Here is a 26314-nt window from a genome sequence, read left to right as displayed (position 1 = left end):
TGATCTCTCTCTGGCAAATAAATAAATCTTTAAAAAAAAAAAAAAAGAAAGTTAAGTCATATTTTATAGTTTAGCTTTACAAGTAGGCACAGGGGCCCTGTACTTTAAATTGTTGCTAGATACTCAGTTTCCGAGATTTACAACTGTCGCAGTGAAAATAGATGACTTCAGGTTTGGGGGACAGCTCTTCTCATCTGATCAATTACAGTTTGAACTCCCTCGAGTGAAATTAATACAAGGATATCAAGAAAATGTTGGCAATAGAACTCCTCACGATATTACAGTGATGTTATAATTTATATTCTTCTTTCCATAAGCACTACTAGAAATACTTCCACAAACCTAGAAAATGTGCAAGTATTTAAATTAAATACCTACTTCAAAGATGCACAAAACCCACATTCAAACATGACTTCTGATTGAATTAAGTCTCCTGGGATTTCCCTCCCTATTATTTCCACAGTGGAGGAGCGGAGTTTCAGAGCAAGAGGGCGGAGGGCATACACGAAACCAAGAGAGGCCCCCCCAGGTCCACAAAAGCATGCACCTTCTTCTGCTCCCTCTGCAGAATGTGGGGACGAAAGGAAAGAACATGAGAAAACAAAATTCTCAACCGTTGTACATATAATAATAGTATGCTCAGGAGCAGCTGATACCAGGCTCATCTTTGCAAAATGCTTTTTCTTTATGGAGCTATTCACACAATGCACTTGATTCTCAAAATAATCCCATGAAGCAAAACAAATGGGCTTATTAGCCTCATTTTACAGTGGAGAGCACTGACATGCAGTGAGGTTAAGCGACTCACTCATGCCCAAGTACTGGTACAGAAACGGCAAGTTTAGGACCCAGGTTTTCTGGTTTTTCGTTAAATATTCTTTCCATCATATCACTTTGGTTTTCAAACAAATGGAGATACTATTTTAACAGTAAAACCATGATTTCAGGAAGGGGGCTGCATTTGGTGCCCCTCTGTGATGAGGGATGGTTAAGAGAATGGAAATGTAGGTTATAAAATATGAGTTTGTGATCACAATGTCCCTTCAGGAGGAGAATTTAATCAATAAATTAAAAATTAGAAAACTCAGAAGTCATTTTGCAGCCCTAACTCATTATTTTATCTTTAATTTTACTGAAATGCAATCTGAATGCTAAATATAGCAAACAATCTAACCAATCTTCTTTGTCCAGAAATATTTTGTATAATTATCTTGTACCAGAAATAGGGAAATTCAGAAACTTATGTGGACAGCAAAGCGATCTCTAAAAACCTTCCATATTTACTTATATCAATAGTTTTAACAATAGTTCATGGCAAGTTGCATTTACTTTCTTTGAAAATGCCTGTACATAAATAAATTTGTTTTTCTTATCTAAACAAGGACAATATACTATAACATTAAAACATAAGCTGATGAACGGTCCTTCGTTTTATTTTTATAAATATTTGCAATAAAATATTCTGCTTGGATCCTTAGATATCTTTATAAAACATAAGATTATGAGGAGCAGTAAATAAGAGAACAAAAAAGAGTATAAAACTTATTTTGTTATGTTCAGGCAAATTAAGGGAGGATAAACATTTCACAGAATGGTTAAAAACGCGGCACCTTATACAAGGAAGTGTTATTTTAGTCCCAGCTGATGACACGTCTGAGATTGTTTACTTTGTAAGCCAACAGTGCACGCTGAAATCCACTTTACTATTCCATATCAACAAATTAACTCATGAGAATGCAAGGCCTGATACAATCTTCCCGGTCGGACTGTATACCCCCAAAACACTCATTTCTAATTGTCAAGAAAAATGAGTAATATGGATATACGTGGACATTAAAGTGAGCTATACGCTAACGATGTGGGAATGGGAGTAATTCTGTAGATGCTCAAGTTTCAAGAAAAAGTTGTCTGCTTTGCCTGATAACTGAGCAAAATACCCAGTGTGGTAGTGTAGCAGGGAAGCATAGCAATCTGAATTAAATACCTTCCAAAGGAGGGTGGAGGCGGGCGGGAATCTTTCTCGTGACCGTGATGTTGGTGCTTATCCCGAGATGACCCCCAGTCTCTCCACCGCCGTTCTTTGGCTGGTCTGAAGTCAGCAGAAGCACTCTTTTCTGGGCTTCACTGCCTCCTCGGAAGAATGCACAGTATTTGGAACAAAACCACTTTTAACCCCTTCCCAGCCATCCTGAATACAAATTTCCCCCCTTTTAATAAGCTCATAAATGTCTCTCGTCAAGATGGTGAAGGATTCCTCGACATTTGTGGCGTCTTTGGCGGAGGTTTCTATATACTTCATACCACAGTCTGCGGACAGGTTTTCGGCTTCTTCCCTCGTCACCTGACGTCGTGAAGCCAAGTCACACTTGTGCCCCACCAGCAGAAACACAATCCGAAACGGCTGCACGTGCATTTTTGCCTCCTCCAGCCAATCTTTCACGTGTTCGAAAGATCGTCTGTTGGTGATGTCAAACACCAAAAACCCACCAACTGAGTTGCGGTAGTAAGATCGTGTTATCGATCTGGAAAATAAGGAGAAAAACGGGTTGTCAAAGGACACGTTCTGCTTCTCCCCTTCCAATGTAGCACCGTAATAAAAGGTGAAGGTAGCTCAATGTGACTTAACCCGAACTTAGAAATCAAACAGGAAGTGTCTTAAGTGGACAAAAATGCTCTGAAACTAACAGGCGAGCTGGTTTCATCCAAGGACAGAACATTGAAGTGTGGTTATTCTTAAACGGACAAAAGGACTTACATCGTCTGTCATCTTGCACTTACAATGATTCGTTTTTATGTTCAAGTATCTGCTAAGAGTCATTATTATATTACTGGGATTAAAAATAGGGATATAGAAAGATTGGGTGAAGTTGCCCAGTTGCAGTGAGGTCCAGCCCATGGAAGCACCAGCTGGAGACCAGAGGAAAGAGGTTGGGTGTCCACTCTTCTCTTTGTCTCAGCCAGACCATGGCTGAGGACCAGCTGTGTTCCTGTTTCTGGTCATGGCTCCCAACGGGAAGCACCTTTCTAATGGGTTCCACTGGGTTCGGGAAATCCCATTCTCCTTCCTGTCTCTTTTGGCCAGGTGGTGAATGGTTTCTCGTCATTGCTAACTCCGAATGCCTCCCCATCCTTTGCTGACGTCCTTCACCTTGTCCATACTTCCAGACATGGTCATTTCCCACTTCATTAAACTTTTAGTTAACCCTTCAAATGTGCTGTTTATTTCCTGATCGAACCATGAGGCAAGGTGGCAAGGCCATATTCTTTCTTCTATTTCTTGCCTTTACATGTTATTTTTTCCACCTAGAATGTCTTCTACCCTTTTCTGCCTAGATAACTCCTATTTCTCCTTCAAGCACAAGTTCAAAAATCATATATATGAGAAGCCTTCCCTGTTCCTGGTATCTGTTCTCCACCTCTCTTAGGCAATCTTCTAACTCCACTGAGCCTCTGGCATATTGCCATTATGATTATATCCGTTTTCACCATGTGCTGATTGGATTGGCTGGTATGTCTCCCACTCAACTCAAGGCTCTTGAGGGTCATCTTTTCTCAAGTATCCAACAATCATACTGCCTGGCAAATGACGGATGTCACTTAATATTTGTTATACTGGACTGATTAATCTTAATGGGGAGGAAAAGTGTTAAGTGTTGTATTAAGCAAAGATGGTCTGTGTCTGTTTCTGAGCAGTCAACGATCTTGAACATTGAGATGATCCTTAATGAAGTTCATCTGACCCCCAAAGATCTTTGTGGGGGGTCCGCAGGGCAACCGGTACTCTCTCCCATCTCTTCTGTACCTTTATTACCCTTACTGCTGAAATCACAGCTCAGTTCAGTGACCCAATACCCCAAACACCATTTGTTGTGGGAGTGTGAAGAAAGTACTTCACCTCTTTTTTCTTTCCCTTTCGTTTGCTTCCCTGCTTCTCCTCAGGATTCTCTCTTTTTTTTTTTTTTAAGATTTTATCTATTTATTTGACAGAGAGCGTGTACAAGCAGGAGGAGCCACAGGCAGAGGCAGAGGGAGAAGCAGACTCCCCACTGAGCAAGGAGCCCAACTTGGGACTCGATCCCAAGAGCCTGGGATCATGACCTGAGCTGAAGGCAGACACTCAACCGGCTGAGCTATCCAGGGGCCCCAGATTTTATTTTATTATTTTTTTTTAATTTACTTTGGAGAGAGAGAGTGGGCGAGAGAGCAGGAGAGGGGCAGAAGGAGTGGGAGAGAATCCCCAGCAGACTCCCCTGACATGGGGCTCGATCTCATAACCCTGAGATCACGACCTCAACCGAAATCAAGAATGGGACGTTTAACTGACTGGGCCATCCAGGTGCCCCCTCTTCAGAATTCTTAGTAGAGAGATTCTCAAGGACTACTGCACTACACAGCCACTGACAATAAGAAAAAAATCTCCCACCAACTTTGGCAGGCTTCAAATGTAGTTCATTTAAGTTGCTGAACTTAAAAAAAAAAAATTGAAGGATAACTTGTTACTGTTTTGCTAGTTATCTTTATACGTGTGAATTTAGGCAGGCGTGCAGGGCCTTAAAAGAAACATAATTAAGGCTACATTATTGGACCCAAAGCTTTAATTTACCCATCACCAAGTCTGCATTACTTTTATCCCCCCTATTTAATCTACCATTAGTTTAATTTATAAAGACATACTTTTGTGGTTGAACACAAAACTACAAAAGCAGCTGAACTGCTTTTGTATTAGGCAGAGGCATGTCTTACACCGTGGGAAATGCCATGTTTTCTAGCCCTTTGTATTTAATTTTGCAAACACATTGGGAATACAGCTGGCAAGTTATTCTATAGCATGACATTATAGCAAAATAGATACCATGTACAGTATAAAACAGCCCTTATTAATGATTAGTTGGAATAAATGGTCTCAATATGACATCTGTCATTTTTAAATTTTTTTATTTTTTATTTTATTTTTTTATTTTTTTAAAGATTTTATTTATTTATTTGACAGACAGAGATCACAAGTAGGCAGAGAGACAGGCAGAGACAGAGAGAGAGAGGAGGAAGCAGGCTCCCCGCTGAGCAGAGAGCCCGATGGCTGTCCCCGGGGGGACAGGTCTCCCCTAAAACTGGGCAATCCTGCTGTCAGTTATTAAGGGGAAGAGCCAGGCCTATAGACCGAAAACCAGAACTTGAAAGGCAGGTCTTACAGAAGGGAGATGAGGAGCAACTATCTTTCTTTGGACCTGCTTTCTTGGGTCACAGTGAGGTCTCCAGAAGTTCTCACAAGTGATATAGAAGAACTATGTAGGTCGGCCTCCCTACAAAGAATTGCAGAGTTGATGAAAGTAGCAGTTCTCTGTAGGCAACAACATCTTGCTGTGGGTTACTTTAACTATTTCCTTCTGGGCTTTGAAAGTCTCACTGAATGAATGGATGATTTAAAGAAAGGGAAAAAAATATTAGGGGAGGGGGAAATGGAAGGAAGGAAAGAAGAGAATGAAGGGAGAGAAAAAGGAATGGATTCCAATCTGGTCTCAGGTGTGTTCCGAGAAAAATTAAGAGTTATGAGGTTACCCTCTGGCAAAACTGGGAAGGGGATATGGCACCTGCTGAATCCAGCACAATGCTGGTATAATGGGGAAGGTGAATCATGGGGGACAGCTTCAGGGATACAAGTACTCAGCAGACCCTTGTCCCTCCCAAGTGGAAGATCTGATCTTTTTTTTAAGATTTTATTTTTGGGGTGCCTAGGTGGCTCAGTCGGCTGAGTGTCTGCCTTTGGCTCAGGTCATGATCCCAGGGTCCCGGGATTGAGCCCCAAGGCTGGCACCCCAGTTTGTTGAGTATTAAAGAAACCTACTGGGTCTTATACACCTGAAAGCTACATTATGAGTGACTGCTATCCCATATTCAAAGACTTGTCTCCTGGCAGAATGTTTTCCCCTTCTCCTTGCCTTTACTGACACCTGCTGTATGTAATTTCATTTCCTGATTCCCTGCAGCATGACTGAGTTGCTCTTTCTATAGGATCTGGAGGAGATGGTTTCTGCTTCCCCAATGCCACTTCCAGATTAATTCTCTCCAGCCCATGTCATAAAACAAAAACAAAAACAAAACAAAACAAACAAACAAAAAAAACAGAACAAAACAAAACCAGAAAGAAAAACCCCAAAAATCCACAACTTCTCTGCTCCTCTGAGGCATATGCTATCTGGCTCTGTCATCTGTTGTCATCAGCCAAGTGCGTGGTCATTCTCCAGGTGCTGAAGACATTAGTGCTTTGCTTTGCTTTCCATCTCAATTCCTGTCATTCTGCTCCTGTCACTGGATGGGTTGTCTGCTGTCACCTCTGCTACTCGACTTCCTCTCCTTGTTTCTAAAGAACCACCCCCCCATTCTTCCTTTCTCATCTACTTCGTTTTCATTATCAGAAATTCACTACATCCAAACCTGTGGATTTACGGCCTACTTTTTTTTTTTTAAGATTTTATTTATTTATTGGATAGAGAGAGAGATCACAAGTAGGCAGAGAGGCAGGCAGAGAGAGAGGAGGAAGCAGGCTCCCCGCTGAGCAGAGAGCCGGATGGGGGCTCTATCCCAGCACCCTGGGATCATGACCTGAGCCGAAGGCAGAGGCTTAACCCACTGAGCCACCCAGGCGCCCCTTAGGGCCTACTTTTGATCAAAATCTCACACTCTGCAGCCCATGTTCAGTGACAATTTTAAAACTGTATCCACATTTGTAATCTACTGAGTAACTCTGTTACTCTCTACCCATTACATTAATACCCTCCTATTTTTACCTCTTTCGTTGTTCTGTGAGACATCACTATTATTGGTCTCTTGGAAATACCTAAATTTCCAAGCTCCTCCCCCACGGCTACACTCATCAGGGAAAATTCATATCTGGAGCAGTCCAGCATGTGGCTGAATGTTTCTGGGAAAATCACTCAACCAGGCAGGCCGGTGTCTCCATGAATTAATTATAACCAATCCCAAGTAGACATTCAACACCGCCAAGGAACAGGGCTGGTATCAGGAGAAACTCTTCTCCCCCTTCTCTCACACTTAGACTTCTACTATAGGAAGGAATAGGATTTCCCTTTCAACCTTTCTCCCTACAAAAGAGAACTGGAGGAACACTTCGCTCCTCTTATTGGATACCTCCATTGAAGGAAAAATGACGGTCACTTGGTCAGTCTATTTCTCAGGTTGGAAGGCAGAATTAACCGTGTTCAAGTTAGTAATTCTTGCATACCACCCTTCTCCACCTCCTTCCACTTTCTGAGTTCGGGATATTGGTTTGCTAATTGTGAAAGGTAAGCAGGTGCCACATCCCCGAATATCCAGTGATTCTCAAGTGCCTGGCGCCCATTCTTAGTGAGGAGGTAAGTGGTGGATCTGGTAAAGCCAGGAACACGGCCACTGGAGAAATGGGAGAAGTGGCAGAGAGAATGAGGACGTTTGAGGGAAAGAGATAACAGCAGTGCAAAAAAAAAGAAAGGTGCCCAATATTGAGAGCTATTAGCAGTGTGCTCTATTCTCATACCAAGGTCACTGAGATTCTATGAGCACGTCAGTGGCTAGAGAAGAGCGGATAAATTAAATATAGACAGGTAGATCCATCCCAAGTATAAATCCCACGAAAATACAGCAGTCAGTAATTTCTGTGAAGTTTCTTGGGCGAAATCTGAGGAATGGTGTCAAAACCTCTCCAAAGATGAACTGTGCATCTCATGCCTGCTACCAAGAAGAAAAAAAGCTTAAGACTTGGTGGGCTTTTTTGGATCGGGGGGGACCTTGTATAATATTTGAAGGTACTTCTCTGACCCATTAAGTTGGAGACCCAAAAGGCTATCAGCTTAATAGGGCGGAAAGCAAGAGAAGTCCCTTCAATGGCCCAAGGTACAACACACGGAGCTTGGCTGCATGGCCCATGGTCCATCAGATCTGATGGCACCTGTCAGAAGTTTCCACAGCCGACTGGGATGCTCTGTCAAGCCTGGGGAAGGTTCCACCGGGCGATTACAGGAGTGGCATTTTGGAATAAAGTTCTGCTCTCTTTGTCAAGAGTCATTATGCTTTTGAGAACTAGTTCTTGACTTACAACCCGGCTTGAACAGACACTAACTGCCTGGAACGCCAGGCGAGGGTGTAATCTGAGTGCTCCCTGGAGCTGGGGGTCCTGTTTCAGTAGGCTGGAACATGGTCACCAAGCAGAAGCCGTGAGTCCTAGAGTAAGTCCTAGTAAGTCCACACCGGCTTTTGCAGGACCCTCTCAACCTGTGGCCTTAGCGGGATTTCCCTAAAACTAAAAGGGGAGAACGCTCACGTCTGCCTTACAGATGCCTCTGGGCGGCGTGCCGGCCCCAGTCAGCCCCACTCAACAGCGGACTTGAAGTTTCGTGGAAAAGACAGCCCCTCCCATCTGTGGCCGTCTTGTGGTACTTTTTCCAGAGAAGGAGATGGGAAGAGGTAGGTGAGGATCCACACCAATTCATAAGCAGAGGCTAAGGGTGTGGGGCTGGGCGCAAGGTATCCTAACGGGTCTGGAGCCTCTGAATGCGGGTATTTCTATGCGAATCCTCACTCCCACTCCCCTCTGGGGAGCGTTCCTGATAACCGCTGAAACAAAATATTCTGTCATGTCATTATCAGTCCGTATTTTCACCCCAGTTTAGACTCAAAGTGATCAGGGCACAGAGATGGAGGCAGTGATGGGGCTCGACAAAGACTTTCTCTTGCCTGGACTGTCACTGGTCAGAAGTCAATTTTTCAGCAGCTACTGACACTCTGGATATGGTATGTTTCTCTGGGGTGATCATCATGGAGGGGACACTGAGGCGTCCCCACTGTAACAGAAACGGAATCTGGACTCAAACCATGCCAGCACCCCCTTACAGCATCCTGTAAGTTCACAGAATCCCTTACACATGGATGTGGCATCCCACACTGTGCTACAGACCAAAGATGTCACTTAGCAGAGGTAGAGACAGGGAAATGGGCAGATGCCGTGGGATTCATTGATCTTACCGTGTCACTGTCATCTGGAGGCATCTGGCCCTGCAAATCTGGGGAATGGGTTAAGACTCAGTTACACCTGGGGCGCCTGGGTGGCTCAGTGGGTTAAGCCGCTGCCTTCGGCTCGGGTCATGATCTCAGGGTCCTGGGATCGAGTCCCGCATCGGGCTCTCTGCTCGACAGGGAGCCTGCTTCCCTCTCTCTCTCTCTCTCTCTCCGCCTGCCTGCCTCTCTGTCTACTTGTGATCGCTCTCTGTCAAAATAAATAATAAATAAAATCTTTAAAAAAAAAAAAAGACTCAGTTACACCTACGTTCAGGAGGTAAAAGCTTGGAAGATTCCAGCAGGATTCGGAATGTATGTGTTTTAAACGCGCGAGGGACAGAGTATGAGGTGGTTTTCCTCATAAACAGAGGCTGTGGTTTGGGAGACAAAGGGTGGAAGTCGGATGACGGGGCCTTTCACAATTACACTTAATGAGTCACTACAATTTTTTGTTGCTTCTAATCCCCGTGACTCCTAACTCTGCTGACGTCAGGGTTTTAGTATCCCAGGGAGAAATGCTTTCACAAGAGAATGCTGGGATGCTTCTACAGCATTAGCTGAGACTGCTGGCTGGTCATTTGGGGCTTCTTACGGCAGTGAGCTGCCAGGTGACAGAGGACGACAGCAGGGTGAGGACCACCCTGGCCTCCTTTGGTTCTCGTTGCCCAGAACTCCTGGGATCTTCTGATTCATTCCAAGCCTGGCCCTTTCAGCTTCCAGTCAAGTCTCTGTGCCTCAGACATGCTTCCAGAAACTTCCGTCTCGTGAAGATTTAGATTTCCTCAAGCCCATTTTGGGGCTGGCAACCAAAGACCAGAAAGACAGAGTCCACATGTATTTTGCAAGAGAACAATGACAAAACAAAGTCACAAACGTTTTATAACCTTCCACATGCACATGAGGCCAAAACTCGTTCTTTTTTTGAAATTGATAAAAATAGAAGAGGTCCATCTCTTGTTTTAAAGTGTAAGCACAATACTGTACACCACATCTCTAGAACTTTCTCATCTTGCATGACCGAAACTTCATACCCAGCGAACTGCAACTCACTTCCTTCTCCCTTCCCCCAGCCCCTGGGAACCACTCTTCTTTCTGGTTCCATGCATCTGATCACCGTAGATGCCTCACAGATGCAGAATCATGCCGTATTTGTCCTGTAACTGGCTATTTTCACTTAGCATAACGTCCTCAAGATTCACCTATGTTGTCGCCTATGACGGAATTTCCTTTTTTTTAATGGCTGAATACTATTCAATTATGTCTATACCACATTTTCTTTCAACCATTCCTTTTTCTTTTCTTCTTCTTCTTTTTTTTTTTTTTTAAGATTTTATTTATCCATTTGAGAGACAGAGAGAGCAAGAGAGCACAAGCCGGGGGAATCAGAGAGGGAGAAGCAGACTCCTCATGGAGCAGGGAGCCCGATGCGGGGCTCGAGCCCAGGACCCTGAGACCATGATCCGAGCCAAAGGCAGACGTTTAACTGACTGAGCCGGCCAGGTGCCCCTGCAAGGTTGATTCTTGCATTATTTTTGCTTCAGAAAAGAAAAATGGCCAACTATTTTATGTTAATTTTCCTCTTAATTTTCTTTTTCCTAAAACACTATGTAGACAAGTGATATTGACAGCACTGGGGGTTGCTGACGTTACAACAAAGTACTTAATATAGGAGCGATGCAATCCTGTGTGAATGAAGAGCCTCAGGGAATCTGGAATTTTTTTGACCCACATGACATGTGAGACTGAGATTCTAAAAAATGTAAATATCTCAAATTAAAACAGTTATCTAGTTTCCTGGAGGAAACGGAGAACAAGATGCTGCTGTCATATGAAGGACAAAAGTCTATAGGTCCTGGAATGCACACAATTATTTCTATTATAATTACTTAATATAAAATTTTATCTGAAAGTAGCCAGATTATCTAAACCTTTTATGCTATTAATATGAATTTTGTTGGATGTGCACAGGCGTCTTAAAAAAGCGACAAGGTACAGAGCACTTGCTGACTTACTTAGGGAAAACAAACCAGGGTGGGGGGATAGGTGAGCCTGGCGGTGGGTATTAAGGAGCGCAGGGACTGCATGGAGCACTGGGTGTGGTGCGTAAACAATGAATCTAGGAATACTGAAAAAAATAAATAAAAAAGTAAAATAAACCAGATGTTCCATCCTGGAAATGCCCTTCTTGTGGCTTTGCCAGTTGTAGTAGGCATTTAGAGGATAGACGGACTTTGATGCCAAAGGCTACTGCCATAAGCAGTCTACGAGTGCCTTAGCCTCGTGCGTGCCTTCTACCGTGACATCACGTTCCCACTGCCCTTCTGGAAACAGTCACTGTGTTGATACTGTATTTACCTGTTTCACTTGGCAAAATCACTTGGCTTTGTGATTCAGGCTCTTAGGACAGCCTTTAAGAGACGAAAACACAAGTTTCTCCTCTCCTTTTATTATCACTGAGGCTACCAGCCCTTCTCTGCCCTGAGATTCTGAACCGTGGAGCTCAGGACTTAGGATATCCTTCTTTATACATGCAAACGTTAAAACTCTTTTTCTTTGTGTACTCCCAGGGTCTCTGCACAAAAGATCAAGTCTGTGGTTGCAGAAGCTATCTGCATTACTGACAACACCTAACGAGCGACAGTCTCTCTCTGACTATATGTAATTCCCACGACCACCTTACCTTCTGTTTTCCTTCTTTGACAGATCCTCACTCGATGACAGTGAGGTCTTTCCAGCTCCTAGAATGCTCTATTCACCTCTTACCTTCTAGTTTACTCCACAGCACTTAACGCCGACACCCTATGTAGTTTTCCAGCTTTTGTGGTTAGAGACTGACTCCTCCACTAGCAGATGAGTTTCACGAAAGCAAAGATTGCTGTCGGTTTTTCTGGACTGCTGTCTCCCCAGTGTCTACCACAGAACTGGGCACGAGCAGTCCTAGCAGTATTTGCAAAGGAACACATCCACAGCCGAGTAAGTTCCTACTGTCAGACTGTGCCAAGGCAGCATGCAAATGCAGAGCAAAAGGAAGAACAGAGAAATACCAAAAAGCTTTTCTCCTTTTGCTATTTATACAGCAGGGATTTGCGAAGCCAAAAGGAGAGAAATGGGCTGAATAACTGCATATACTTATAAGCATATAGGTGAAGTCATCCACATTTTCTCAAGAACTGCTCTTTTACAGTTGGTAGTGATTCAAATTGTACTTTCCAGTGGTTTCTGGAAAGTAGAACAAGTTATGTGTGAAAATTGGAAGAGTTTATTTGGAAATGAATGGGAACGGTTTGTTTCTAGCTTCGCTAACTGTCTGCAAGGTGATAATGAAGGGATGCTTATTTTCTACTCGGTGTGTTACCAGAAAACGTATAAAAGACTTCAGCACGCACTTCCAACACTTTCTGGCATTCTTCTGCCAAATAAAAATAAGACAATGACCATCTTCTCATGATTACTTTATGTTCCATATAACACAGAGCATTATGTAATCTATCACAACTAAAGAATAGTTTTTCGGGGCGCCTGGGTGGCTCAGTGGGTTAAGCCTCTGACTTTGGCTCAGGGTCCTAGGATCGAGCCCCACATTGGGCTCTCTGCTCAGCAGGGAGCCTGCCCGCCTGCCTCTCTGCCTACTTGTGATCTCTCTCTCTCTGTGTCAAATAAATAAATAAAATCTTAAAAAAAAAAAAAGAATAGTTTTTCTTGGGTTATTATTCTCCCACCATTTTTGTGACTTATATCTGTTTCCACACCTTCTCTGCGCTGCTCTGTCTCACGTGCTTTTGTGTATCTCCCCACATTGCGGAATTATAACTGATGTGTAGCCTTTTCTCACTTCATTCTGTTTCTGAAGTTATGTGGCTTTCATTTTCAAGGCATTTGAACAGATTATGTTCATGTTCTTTTCCCTCTTTTTCTGAAAAAGATTTTACTTATTTATTTGAGATTGAGCAAGAGAGAGCGCTCACTCACACACACGGATGGCGGTGGGGAGAAGAGTGAGGGAGACAGAGAGAAGCAGAGTCCCCCTGAGCACAGAGCCTGATGCGGGGCTCAAACCCACAACTGAGATCACGACCTGAGCCAAAACCAAGAGTCAGTGGCTCCACCGACTGAGCCCCCCCAGGTGCCCCTCCTTTTTCTTAAGCTCGTGTTTTCATCAAAGTGACATGCGCACTTACCACACATCCTTACTTTCCCCCAGTCCCCAACAGCCAGTATCATGACATCATAATTTTAGGCAGATCCGTTCTTGGCATTTGTGTTATTCTGATCACAGGCATTTTTTTCATTGCCAAGCCCTGAAATAAATGTGACTTCTTCTTTCCTGCACAACCTTTTCTAGGCTTATAATTATCCCGTGTATTTGTAAAGATAGACCAGGCTTGCTGTAGTAACAAGCCCCTCTCATATGAATGGGAAGAATGATAAAGAATCTGGGCTGATTTTTTTTTTTAAGATTTTATTTATTTATTTGACAGAAAGAGAGAGTGCACATAAGCAGGGGAGCAACAGAGGGAGAGGGAGAAGCAGGCTCCCTGCTGAGCAGGGAGCCCGATGCAGGACTTGATCCCAGTCTGGGATCATGACCTGAGCCGAAGGCAGAAGCTTAACCGACTGAGCCACCCAGGGGCCCCCCTAACATTTCTTGCAATCTTGCACTGAGACCAAAAGCCCCATGGCCAGAAAATGAGGCTGGATCACTTAGTTGCAGGATCTCTCAAGTTGGTATCTTACGTTTCTTCTTTGGGGCTGGTCAGATCTTTCAGAACAGAAATGGTTTCACCAATGTTTGAAGGTGGGGGGAACTGGCTGACGGCGTTCTGGGAGCTGAGCAGGGGAGGGGGGAGAGAACTAGACTATATTAGCATCCGACAAGCACGCATTCACTAAACGCCCTTACTTTTAATAAGCCAGCCTGACTTCAACTCTACCTGGTTCTTCCAACTGAAGACTTAACTTTCCTAAGGATAAATTTCCAGTTTTTGCCAATGTTGGGGATGGGGGAGAGGATGTTACCTGGTGTGTGGGATGGTGGTAGGGATGTGAGAACCCAAACTTTCTTAACCAGACTGGCAATCAATGATTCTTATTTTTGCACTCTTACTTCCATAAGTATCTGGAGTTTCGATGGAGTATACTGGAATATACTGGGTTGGTTGTTAGCTTTTGTCCTTCCGCTGCTTAGAAGCCCGTTTTCTTGAATCTGCTAATTCACTGACCAGCCCTCCACCTGCTTTCCTGCTTCCAAAACTTTGGTGCTGTTGTCTCCTTACCTAACTCTCCTTGTCTGAGGGTTTATGGTTCTAAAAGAAAGCTATCCTCATTTAGTGAGAGCTCAGGGAAAAAAGGCTAGAATGGATACAGGTGTTCCATTTGCTATCACTACTGGAAGCCACTTCTTTATCGACTGTAGTTGGTCCATTTGTTACTTCTCCCTCTACTCATGCATCCTTCACGACTGAGGATCAAGGACCAGCCTCTTTGGGATCCATCCTTTGAAATGAGCCCTCGCCCGAGGTATGGAGGATGATGCCTCCCTTTGTTCTGCCGCTGGAACTTACTTTCATACTTATCAGCCCTTATTGCAAAAATTTGATTATTCTCTTTCTAGCTACAACTCACGGAGAAAGACAACTATCCCCCAAGCTGTGTTCTTCCTGTCTTCCTTTCCTGGCAGAACTCCTAAGTTTTGGGAGAGACTGTGTTCTCCAGCTCTCTTGCAGTCCGCTATGGTCACGTCACGAAATCCAGATTAATGGGACAGAAGAAGCAGTGTGTGCAGTCTGCCATCCAACCCCTTGGAGAAACCATTTGCAGTTGGCTTCCTCCCCCTTCTTCCAGCTCACTGGGAAACAGCGAAGGCTGAAGAATCCTGGAAGCTGGTCCTGAGGCAGAGCCACCCTGATCGTCCACTTTATTACGGGAGGAGCAAAAAGCCCTGCAAAATTTAAGGAGCCAGATTTGGGCAGTCTCTTCGCTCCAGCAGTATAGTCTGTACTGTCGAGGGACAGCATGGACCTTGAAAGTGAGACTATAGCTTACTGATTTTTAGAAAAAATTCTATTTATTCATTTGAGAGAGAGAGAGAGAGAGAGAGAGAGAGAATCTCAAGCTGACTTCTCCTGAGCGCAGAGCCCTGTGTGGGGCTTGATCCCATGACCCAAGATCTTGACCTAAGCTGTAACCAAGAGTGGGACGCTTAACTGACTGAGCCACCCAGACACCCCCCTCCTACTTATGTTTCTATTTGTTATTAGATCTAGTGCTGGACAAACAGTTAAGCTGACTCAGTGCCTGGATTTCCACAAGGAAATAATCGTGGTTGATTTCAACTTCTCCAGGACAAAAGGGGACAGCACTGAAGGACTGGAAAGCTACTTTGTGGCACTTATGAAATCAGAGGACACCAGGGCCAGCATTTGCTGGTAGCTAGCTCTGGGCGGGACCCGAAGCCTCTCCTTGTCTAACGAGGGGGGCACATCATACAGGCTTGTCCACAGCAGCAACTGGCTCATTCCTGCCGCTGAGTGCAGCAGTGCAGTCACGGAGCACTGCATGGGGGTGGGGGAAGGGTCCGTGCAGCCACGGCTGTCTGCTGCCAGTGATCAGTACTGCTACTGTGTGCAAAGCTACTTCCCCCCTGTTTTCTGAACACAGCAGTAAAATTACGGTTTGGGTGGAGCAAGTAACTAACGCCAGTATAGAGAAGATGGGGGTCGGGGTAAGGTGGCTGTGTGCCCACAGAGTACTTTTCAGGACAGAAACTTCACAGTGTGCAGTAAAAGTTTTTTCCATCATGACAGGAGGCCTGGTGCAGCAGAAAGAGCTCGGAATACACACTTAAGAGAACAGGGTCTTTGAGCAAACCACCCAGGAGCTATAACCTCTGGGGCAAGTCAAAGCCGTTCTGGACATTAATTGTATTATTAACAACTGAGTCTGCTGTTAGCAGATCCCCCGTCTGTTCTCCCCCGGTCCTGCGGCTACAGTCATTTAATGACTGTATGGCCAGTATGCAGACCACAGTGTGGCTGACCACTGCAACTTTTTTTTTTTTTAAGATTTTATTTATTTATTTATTTATTTATTTACTTATTTGGGAGAGACAGAACATGAGCAGGGGGAGCAGAGGAGAACCAGACTCCCTGTTGAGCGTGGAGCCTGATGCGGGGCTCGATCCCAGGACCCTGAGATCATGACCTGAACCCAAGGCAGATGCTTAACCAGCTGAGCCCCTAGGGGCCCCTCTGTGGCTTCTTTCACGTGTCTGTCCCCCGGCCTCCTTTCTCACTGATTTTCTTTGCTGCTGATGGTTGTCTGCTATACAGCTAACAGCATCTTCTCTCTCACTCGTAGTTCCTCTTTTCACAGTCTATCCATCTATTCTATCAAATCAGTCTTCAATTTGACCTCCTATCTGTGTCATTGACATTCCCTTTCCCACAGCCTTTCTATGGTAGCTCTTTCGTACCTAAACAATCTGAAATTAAGAAGTTTCATCCATTTGCTCCTTTACCTTTCTTCCAGTTTCTCTAGTGATTACTACTGGGAGGTTCTGTGTTTAAAACAAATGCCGAAGGTCCCATGTGATCTGAGTGAAAGTGTGACAAAGGGCAAGAAGTCAGGAAGATCACCTCTTATTTTTGACTGAGGGGACACAAACCGGGGGACTCTGAAGGGGTACTGGATTTTTCCTAAAACATCAAGAGTTTTAAAGGGGAAATTGGATGACATCATACCCAGGAGAACCAGCAAAAAGGGACATGGAGAATCACATGAAAAAAGAAACCGGGAGAGATTCTCAATATATTCCTAAAATTTAAGGAATTGCCCATACTTTTTTTTCTTTTTTTGAAGTGTTGTCTCCTAAAGTGCTCCAGCTACCTGCTGACCTACCAGTTCCTAAACTGCTCTGCGTAGAGGCGCCTGGGTGCTCAGTCGGTTAAGTGTTTGCCTTCAGCTCAGGCCATAATTTCAGGGTCCAGAGATCGAGTCCCACCTCGGGCTCCCTGCTCAGTGGGGAGCCTACTTCTCCCTCTGCCTGCCGCTCCCCCTCCTGGTGCTTGCTTTCTCTCTTTCTCTCTGACAAACAAATAAAAATCTTAAAAAAAAAAATAAAATAAAACGCTCTGTGTAAAAGGACTCTGGGTTAGGGAAACACCACATCTACCTTGGGGATTCACAATATGTATTACTATATCTGTAGATTAGAAACTCTGAGAAATCCTGCAACAGCCCAACATTTCCCAAATTATTTGATCAAGGAAACCTCTTCTCAAATTACACCTATTAACGTCACTCTGCAAAATGCTACATTGAAGGAAAACAAGTGGCAATATCTAGAATTTTAAAAATTATAATCTTTTCTTCATCACGCCAGTAAGTTCTTAATATCATCTAACTCCTGTCTGGAGTATGCTTTCTCAATCGTTTCTCAGGGAGGGTGCAGTTTGGGTCCCACACCGTTCTCTTGTATTTCTGATGCAGGAATCTGTTATTAAGGTTGTCCCTAAGCCTTGCGTGAGGTTGTAGCCCAGTAAGTCCTACAAAAAGGAAATATATTTACAAAGACTTAAAAATCAGAAGGAAAACCACTTTTAACATTCTTAGTACAGCAAGATAATTTAAAAAGAAACCATACCCAATCATATAAAAATTAGAAAAAAAAATATTAATAAGGCTCCTGGCTGGCCACGTTGAAAGGATGTGCAGCTCTTGGTCTCAGGGGCTGTGAGTTCGAGCCCCACACTGGGTGTAGAGATAACTAAAAAATAAATAAATGAATAAAAAAAAACAGGCATAGAGAAAGATCGCATTTTGCCAAGAAAACTCACTGGTGACATTCTGAGCATGGCTCTGAGCATGGCTATGACAAGACATTTCCCACATGACTTCCAACTCACTCACCACATAAGTGACATGGAAACAAGCCTAAGAGAGTCTCAGCTCCCTTGCTGGTGCAGCCGCTCTGGAAAACAACATGGAGGTTCCTCAAAAAGTTGAAAATAGAGCTACCCTATGATCTAGCAATCACACTACTGGGTATTTACCCTAAAGATGCAAATGTAGTGATCCAAAGGGGCACGTGCACCCAAATGTTTATAGCAGCAATGTCCACAATAGCCAAACTATGGAAAGAACCTAGATGTCCATCAACACATGAATGGATAAAGAAGATATGGTATATATACACAATGGAATACTATGCAGCCATCAAAAAAAAACCCCCAAAATCTTGCCATTTGCAACGATGTGGATGGAACTGGAGGGTATTATGCTAAGCAAAATAAGTCAATCAGAGAAAGACAATCATCATTCAATCTCACTGATAGATGGTATTTAAGAAACAAGGCAGAGGATCCTAGGGTAAGAAAGGAAAAAATGAAACACGATGAAACCAGAGAGGGAGACAAACTTTAAGAGACTCTTGGTCTCAGGAAACAAACTGAGAATTGCTGGAGTGGAGGGAGGTGGAAGGAATGGGGTAGCAGGGTGATGGACAATGGGGAGGGTATATGCTATGGTGAGCGCTGTGAATTGTGTAAGACTGATGAATCCCAGACCTGTACCCCTGAAACAAATAATACATTACGTGCTAATAAAAAATAATAATAAAATAAAATAAATAAAATCTTTAAAAAAGAAGTCTCTGCCCCTTCACCTCAGTATTTTGTTGGCACTGAGGTATTTTGATGGCTTCTTTATACCCTTGCTATTGATACCAGCTGATGATCTTAAAGACTTGCCGCCAGTAAAGCAGTTATTGGACTTAGCAAGTCGTTTCTAAATCGCTACCATAGGAAGAAAAACAGAAAAACTTTACTACATTTCAGAATGTTCAAGAGAACACTGTTAAGATTTTAAGCCAAACTAAAATAATATATACAGAACGGCTTATATATATACAGAACGGCTCACCTGTATTTCGAAACTCTTTTACAGCTTAAACTAGAAATATACTTATAAATTTAGAACATACTTTGACCTTTGCTTCATGTTTTTCTGGGACTCTTGAAGGTTAGACCAGTATTTTATTACATAGTCATAGTACATTTATTACATTCCTTTCAGAAAACAGTGGTTTTTACCCTAATGAGATGTTTTGTGATAAGTCAGGTGGAGTGTGTGGGGTAGCAATTTTCATTTACTTTTATTTTTAATTTTTTTAAAAAAGATTTATTTATGGGGCGCCTGGGTGGCTCAGTGGGTTAAGCCGCTGCCTTCGGCTCAGGTCATGATCTCAGGGTCCTGGGATCGAGTCCCACATCGGGCTCTCTGCTCGGCAAGAAGCCTGCTTCCCTCTCTCTCTCTCTCTGCCTGCCTCTCTGTCTACTTGTGATCTCTCTCTGTCAAATAAAAAAAAAAAAAATCTTAAAAAAAAAAAAAAGATTTATTTATTTGAGAGTGGGAGTGAGCATAAGCGCCCGGCTGGCAAAGGGAGGGGGAGGGGCAGAGGGAGGGGGAGGGGCAGAAGCAGGATCCCTGCTAAGCAGACAGCCCCATGCAGGGCCCCACCCCAGGATCCCAGGATCATGATCTGAGCCACCCAGGCACCCCTACAGCACAAATAATTTTAACCAAGACATTATTTTATCTGATGACTCAACACAAATAGAGCATCGCTTTTACTGTTTCTAAAAACCTGGACTGACAGGAGACTGTGATGACTATGGCACTTAATTGCGGACAACTTCCGCTCTGTGACACATGCCGTTATGAACCCACCGATCCAGGATTGGAAAATCTTTTTCTCTTGAAGACTATGAACTGCAATCAAGAGGGAAGGAATCAAAAACAAAAACGAAGCAATTTAGTTTGGGCATTCAAAACGTTCTCTTAAGGGGCGCCTGGGTGGCTCAGTGGGTTAAGCCTCTGCCTTCGGCTCAGGTCATGATCTCAGGGTCCTGGGATGGAGCCCTGCATGGGGCTGAGCTCAGCGGGGAGCCTGCTCCACCCCACCCCCACCCCCGCCTGCCTCTCTACGTACTTGTGATCTCTGTCAAATAAATTAATAAAATCTTAAAAAAAATTAAAAACAAAGAACGTAAGTTAAGCCACTTTAATTTTTTTTATCTTTTTAAAATTTAAATTCAAGAATTAACATATCATGTATTATTGGTTTCAGAGGCAAATTAAGCCACATTTAAACATTATTCACAGGCGGATTTTAAAGGGAGGGAGGCAGCAGAGATGCAAGGGAGCCAGCGGGACAGAGAAAATGAAATGAGAGTAAGAGACACACTGCGGTGAGAAGGAAGGAGAGAGAAAGAGGGTGGGAGGAAAAGGGAGAGGGGACAGACAGGAGGGGGTAGCGGAAAAATAAGCCGCCGAAGGAGAGGTAGGACACGACAGGAAGAGAAAGATCCAGAGAAGAGGTGCTACAGAAAAAGAGACAAGGCACCATGGAGGGCGGGGCGAGGCTCAGAACATTCCGTGGGTTAGGTAGAGACCAACCGCAGAAGCTGGGGGCCAGTGAAGGGCAGGGCTATCCCTCAGCAGCACTGGCTACTTAATGCCCTTTGCTAATTAGCTGGTAAAGGAACATTGGAAGGTCGGCCATCGCTCTACACCTCAGAAGTTCAGGGGTTCGGGACGCCTGGGTGGCTCAGTTGGTTGGGCAGCTGCCTTCGGCTCAGGTCATGATCCCAGCGTCCTGGGATCGAGTCCCGCATTGGGCTCCTTGCTCGGCAGGGAGCCTGCTTCTCCCTCTGCCTCTGCCTGCCATTCTGTCTGCCTGTGCTCGCTCTCTCTCCCTCTCTCTCTGACAAATAAATAAAATCTTAAAAAAAAAAAAAAAAAGAAGTTCAGGGGTTCTGCTCCAAGGATGTGACTACAGGAGCTCATCAGTGGAGCCTCTCTGGGGTTACACTCCTTCGAACACGAGTTAGCGTAAATTTTTACATTTAAAAAATAAAATTTGAGACATGATGGTTTAATCAAAGTTAAACGGGCTTCTTTGATGCATGACTTCTGGGAGCCTTTGATATCAGTTTCTAAGAGAGTGGTACATGGAGTACAGGGATTCCCAAATTTACCTGGGCACAGAATTCCTTGTTAAAAAAGAATCACAAGGGATAACTGTTCAACAGGACACACTCTGAGAAGCACTCTACCAGGAGCATCCTATTCTCTTTACAGCTAGCTTTATAATCACTCGCTGTAACCATAACACCCCAAAGATCAGACAACAAGAAATAAAAAGCAAAATCTGGATTGAAGCTGTGAAATTTCCTATCCCCACAAGCCAACATAGCTATTTATCTCGTTTTATTTTCATATTGCTTTAAGCGCTTTCCATGGGAAGTTCAACATTTTTATCCTTATAGTTGACGCTTTCCACATTTCTAGCACCTTCTAATATTTATCTTCATTAACACTGTGTTATAGGATAGTCTTGCCTCCTTTCCTGCTAAACTTTGTCCACTGTGATGATTAAAATTGGAAAGTGGTGTTTGCTAGTTTCCCTGCAAAACCCACAATGCCAGACCCACCTTCCCTTCTTCACGGGCACATACATGGTGGCTCAGCCTAAATGTGGTCTTGTAACTAACTTCTCAGCGAACTTAGAGCTGAAGTGATCTGTACCACAGCGGTCTCACTTGCTTAAGAGACCTGGGTAGTCTTGCTGGGACACCTGGGTGGCTGGCCCAGTCGCTGGAGTGTGCAACTCTTGATCGTGGGGTTGTGAATTCAAGCCCCATATTAGGCATGGAGCCTACTTTAAAAAAAAAAAAAAAAAAGGAACATTGTTTGATTTAAAGTTTTGGTTTTTCTTCCCCTGTCCCTCGTGCCAGAACACAGTGTTCACAAAGATGATAATATCTTAGGGCTGGCAGAAAATTCAAAAGAATGGTACCCGAGTGATGGCTCAGAGCAGAGTCCCTCCACCAACACAGACCAGTTACCTTGAGACTTTTACACATGAGAAATACATTTTCATCTTTAATGAAGGGACTGTAATTTTGACTCTCCTTAATACAGTAATTTGACATTTATTGTCATTAACACAGTGTCAATAAGAATATTACAACTTATGGTACATTCACATATATTATTTTTGTAAGCCCATTTTTGCTTTGATTTTTTTGTTCGTTTTTTTTTTTTTTTTAATTTATTTGACAGACAGAGATCACAAGTAGGCAGAGAGGCAGGCAGAGAGAGAGGAGGAAGCAGGCTCCCCGCCGAGGAGAGAGCCCGATACGGGGCTTGATCCCAGGACCCTGGGATAATGACCTGAGCTGAAGGCAGAGGCTTTAACCCACTGAGCCACCCAGGCGCCCGTTTTTGTTCGTTCTTAATTTTTGTAAGTAATTTATGTCTTCTAGCATGTGTTAATCTGAACATTGAAAATTAAGGCTTTATGTGTCGATTATATCTCAAGCTGGGGGAAGAAAACTAAGGCTAAGTATGGCAATAAATATCAGTTCATTATTTTGTTCTGTTTTCTTAACGCTTTCAAGCTACACCCTGAGTTATCTAAAGAAGATTCCTTTTTGGGGTGCCTGAGTGGCTCCCTGGGTTGAAGCCTCTGCCTTTGGCTCAGGTTGTGGTCTTGGGGTCCTGGGATTGAGCCCCGCATCGGGCTCTCTACTCAGCGGGGAGCCTGCGGAATTCCCCATCTCTCTCTGCCTGCCTCTCTGCCTACTTGTGATCTGTCAAATAAATAAATATCTTAAAAAAAAAAAAAGATTCCTTTTTGCTAATTTGTAGCCAATCAATAATAAACCTTCAAATATAAAATTTCCCATGAATTCCTAATGATATGATATGGCTAATATCTTCATGAACTCCAGTACCTTGCTATGAAATAAAATGTGTAGGGTATTTACTATTCAAAATGTATCTGTTTTCTTAGATAAAGATACAGAATGATTTAACAATGGTTGTTTTATATGGTGAAAAATTCTGCTAAACAGAAAAGCAAGTATTTGGAGGTAGCTACTGAAATACATATGTATTTATGAATATATCTTTGGTAAAGAGCCAGACAAAACAAAGCATGACTCATTGTCAGTAAACATTCCCTAAATGTCCTTGTATTATTATGGGAGAGGTACTGTCTGGTTTTAATAATGTATATACAACGAATTAATATTTACATGTGCTCAAAGGCATTAAAAACAATGATCTATTTAGCAGAAAGGATTTTAAACTCTAACAAATTAATTATCCTTAACTATCTTGTCAATAAGTTGAGGGGCAACTTTTTAGGAAATGATTAAATACAGTAAGATTTTACTACTTACATTTCTTGTAGTTGCAACTTACTAGTTTTTAGGAGCTTAAGGCACAAAGAATATGTTTTTATTATATTCATTTCAGAGGGTAAAGCAAGAGCTATTAGTAAATGCTTTTTTTTTTTTTTTTGGACCACAAAATATCTCAAGTTTCATCTCTGACTGAGATGCCAAGGACAGGAATTTGCAATCAGTCTTAACAAAAGTAAAACTGGAGGGTGCCTCGGTAGCTCAGTCGGTAGCTCAGTCGTTAAGCCTCTGCCTTCAGCTTGGGTCTTGACCTCAGGGTCCTGGGATACAGTCCCCCATGGGACTCCCTGCTCAGTGGGGAGTCTGCTTCTCCCTCTGCTTGTGTTCCCTCTCCCGTTTTCTGTCAAATAAATAAATAAAAATCTTTATTTTTTAATTTTTAAAAATTTTTTAAAGATTTTTTTTTTAATTTTTATGTATCTATTTGACAGAGATCACAAGTATGCAGGGAGGCAGGCAGAGAGGAGGAAGCAGGCTCTCTGCTGAGCAGAGAGCCCGATGCAGGGCTGGATCCCAGGACCCTGAGATCATGACCTGAGCCGAAGGCAGAGGCTTCAACCCACTGAGCCACCCAGGCGCCCCAATAAATAAAAATCTTAAAAACAAATGGTAAAACTGGAAGGAATCTTAAGAAATCATAATGACCCTATTTTACAGATGAAGAATCAGATGTCTGAAACCTTATTTTAACTAAAAAAAGGATTCCCAAAAAGGAAAAACAAAATTCTTCATGGAACTCTAATTCAAACAGGAAGCTTTAACATCTCTGTGAAAGGCTGGTCTTACCATCTTTCCATTTCATACACAGGAGAGAACTAAGGTCTGAGGAAGCTAAGCAGCTGGTTCACTTATCATCTGTCTGAATCGGCGTGTAGCTGGGAATGGAAGCCAGAACTTTAAAAGTTGGAACATCCTCTATCACAGAAGAGACCGATCTCATTGGAAAGGGACCGGCTGGGGCTGGTGAGGGGAAGCCATATTTGGGAAGTCCCCTCATGGACTCCTGCGTTTCACAAGCAGAGTACTTGCTAAAGATTGCAAAATGCTTGCTTAAGTGAGTTACAGGTGACAGTGCAATCTTAAAAAAAAAACAAAAACAAAAAAACAACAAAAACAAAAAACCACAATCCAAAACATTACAATATATCAAATTTCCTACCTTCCTCTAAAAAAAAAACAGTGTCCTCAACTCCTAGAACTTCAAAATATGCTTTATTATGCGGTTCAGCCTTAAACATCCAGGAAATGCGAACAAATTACATTTAATTTTTATTTGCGTAACCTGAGTTGTCTTTGCAAAATCGTTCCTTCAGGGTCTCGGTGAACATTAGAATAAGACTTCATTTGGACCCCTCTTTCTCTATTCAGAACGCATTTTCTGACGTATTAGCAGCCTGGAACGTTAGGCACCCATTATAAATACCATAAAGGAAAAGTTCGTGACAAAATCTCAGTGTCTCTCTCCTCTCCACTAAACCACCAATGATGACCAACTTCTAAAGACAACTCAGCCCTTACTAAACAAAACAAGGACCCCCCCCCCCCACCACGCTGTGCCTGTGTCCCCGATGTTCCATCCAGCTGCTACCTAAGACACATTCCCACGGGTCACATGGCCCAGCATTTCTGATGACCGCATTCAGTGCTGTGAGGTGTTCCAACCATTACCGCATCCCCCTCCCTCTCTGTACGGTGCCCAGTGAGCTCAGGCAGGCTGGGCTGGAGCGGCGCTCGCCGTCGAGCCGGAGGGATCGATCACCAACGTGGGAACCCCACTTTGCAGTCCTCCCCGGCCGCACAGAGCGGGGTGCAGAAAGGGAGCTCGGAAGCGGGGGGCCCGGTCAGGGTGTGCGCAGCGAAGGGCGCCGAGTTTGGGGAGCAGGCGGCAGGGGAAGGGGTGCCGAAGAGTTGGGGATCCCAACATCCGCAGGGGCAGAGAGCGCGGGGCAAGAGGGGGTCCGCGACTGGGGACCCCCCCTCCGGTTCGGGCGGGAAAGGAAAGGCGCAGGAAATGGGCGCCAAAGAAAGAAGTGAGAAATTGCGGAGGAGGAAGTCGTCCCTGGAAGAGGAGGGGCAAAGGGGAAGCGAGGATGGAGTGTTTGCACTTTCGAGAGGGAAGGGCCGGAGCCTCCTCCGAGCCGGGCGGGGGCGGTGTCCGGGGTGCCCCGGGGTCCCCGCGGCCCTACCTGAAGCGCTCCTGCCCCGCCGTGTCCCACAGCTGCAGCTTGATCCGCTTGCCCGGCTCGATCTCCAGCAGGCGGGAGAAGAAGTCCACGCCGACCGTGGGGTCGCAGGCGGGGGAGCGCAGCCCGGGGAAGCGGCCCTGCGTGAAGCGGTGCAGGAGGCACGACTTGCCCACCGTGGAGTCCCCGATCACGATGAGGCGGAACTGGTAGATCCAGATGGTCTCCATCGCTCACGTGCCCCCGCGGGCTCGGGGGCCGCCCCACCCACCCTGCCGCCGCGGGGCAAGTTTGGCGGCAGGAACTGTCCCTTCAGCACCGCCCGGGCGTCCGCCCGCCGGCTTCCAGCATATTCCTGCGACTGCGGCCGCCGCCTGGTCCCCGCCCTCTCTGGAAAGAGGGGCGGGACCCGGCCGGCCGGGGGCGGGGCCTCGGGCCAGGGGGCGGGGCGGGGGCCGCGGCGCAGTGGGGCGGGGAGGGAGGACCTCCCGGGCTGTCTGCGCGCGACTCCCGCCGCCGCCCTCGGTAAATCTTTCTCCCACAACGCTCACTGGGCGCCGCCGGGTAGGTGGGTGTGGCGAGAGGACGTGACGGCAGCGGCCGCCAATAAAAATGAAGCAGGGGCTCCCCTCCGCCAGGGTCAGCCAATGAAAAGTGAGAATCGTTTTCTTGCGGGGGGAGGGGGTGGACTTGTCGGTGTCGGGGTGGGCTCCTGCAAGTCGCGGAGGCCGAAACGGGGGTCACGGCTGCTGCGCGTTCGTCCGTGGACGGGAGCGGCCCTGGGAGCTCTGCCCCTTCCCGGACTGCTGCAGGTTC

At 44.6% G+C, this 26314-nt stretch overlaps 1 protein-coding gene across 1 annotated transcript; it reads right to left on the bottom strand.

Annotated features, from left to right (window-relative positions):
* Window positions 1–25873, bottom strand: RAB39A (RAB39A, member RAS oncogene family). The gene is made up of 2 exons (XM_047692959.1): window positions 25502–25873; window positions 1–2522 (listed from the first exon to the last, which is right to left on the bottom strand). Exons 1-2 carry the CDS (start codon window positions 25726–25728, stop codon window positions 2096–2098), a joined length of 654 nt encoding a protein of 217 aa, XP_047548915.1. The 5' UTR covers window positions 25729–25873; the 3' UTR covers window positions 1–2095.
* Between the last annotated feature and the right edge of the window lie 441 nt (window positions 25874–26314).

The sequence above is a fragment of the Lutra lutra genome, chromosome 10 (assembly GCF_902655055.1).
Source record: "Lutra lutra chromosome 10, mLutLut1.2, whole genome shotgun sequence".
In the NCBI taxonomy this organism is placed as follows: Eukaryota; Metazoa; Chordata; class Mammalia; order Carnivora; family Mustelidae; genus Lutra; species Lutra lutra.
Note: the sequence above shows the minus strand (reverse complement) of the source record. Positions and strands in the feature narration are given on the sequence as shown.

Coding starts and splice junctions, on each gene's coding strand:
- RAB39A (XM_047692959.1), bottom strand. CDS start 25,728: ATGGAGACCATCTGGATCTACCAGTTCCGCCTCATCGTGATCGGGGAC. Junction 2,523..25,501: donor GCGGGGCAGGAGCGCTTCAG/GTAGGGCCGCGG, acceptor CTTATTTTCCAG/ATCGATAACACGATCTTACT.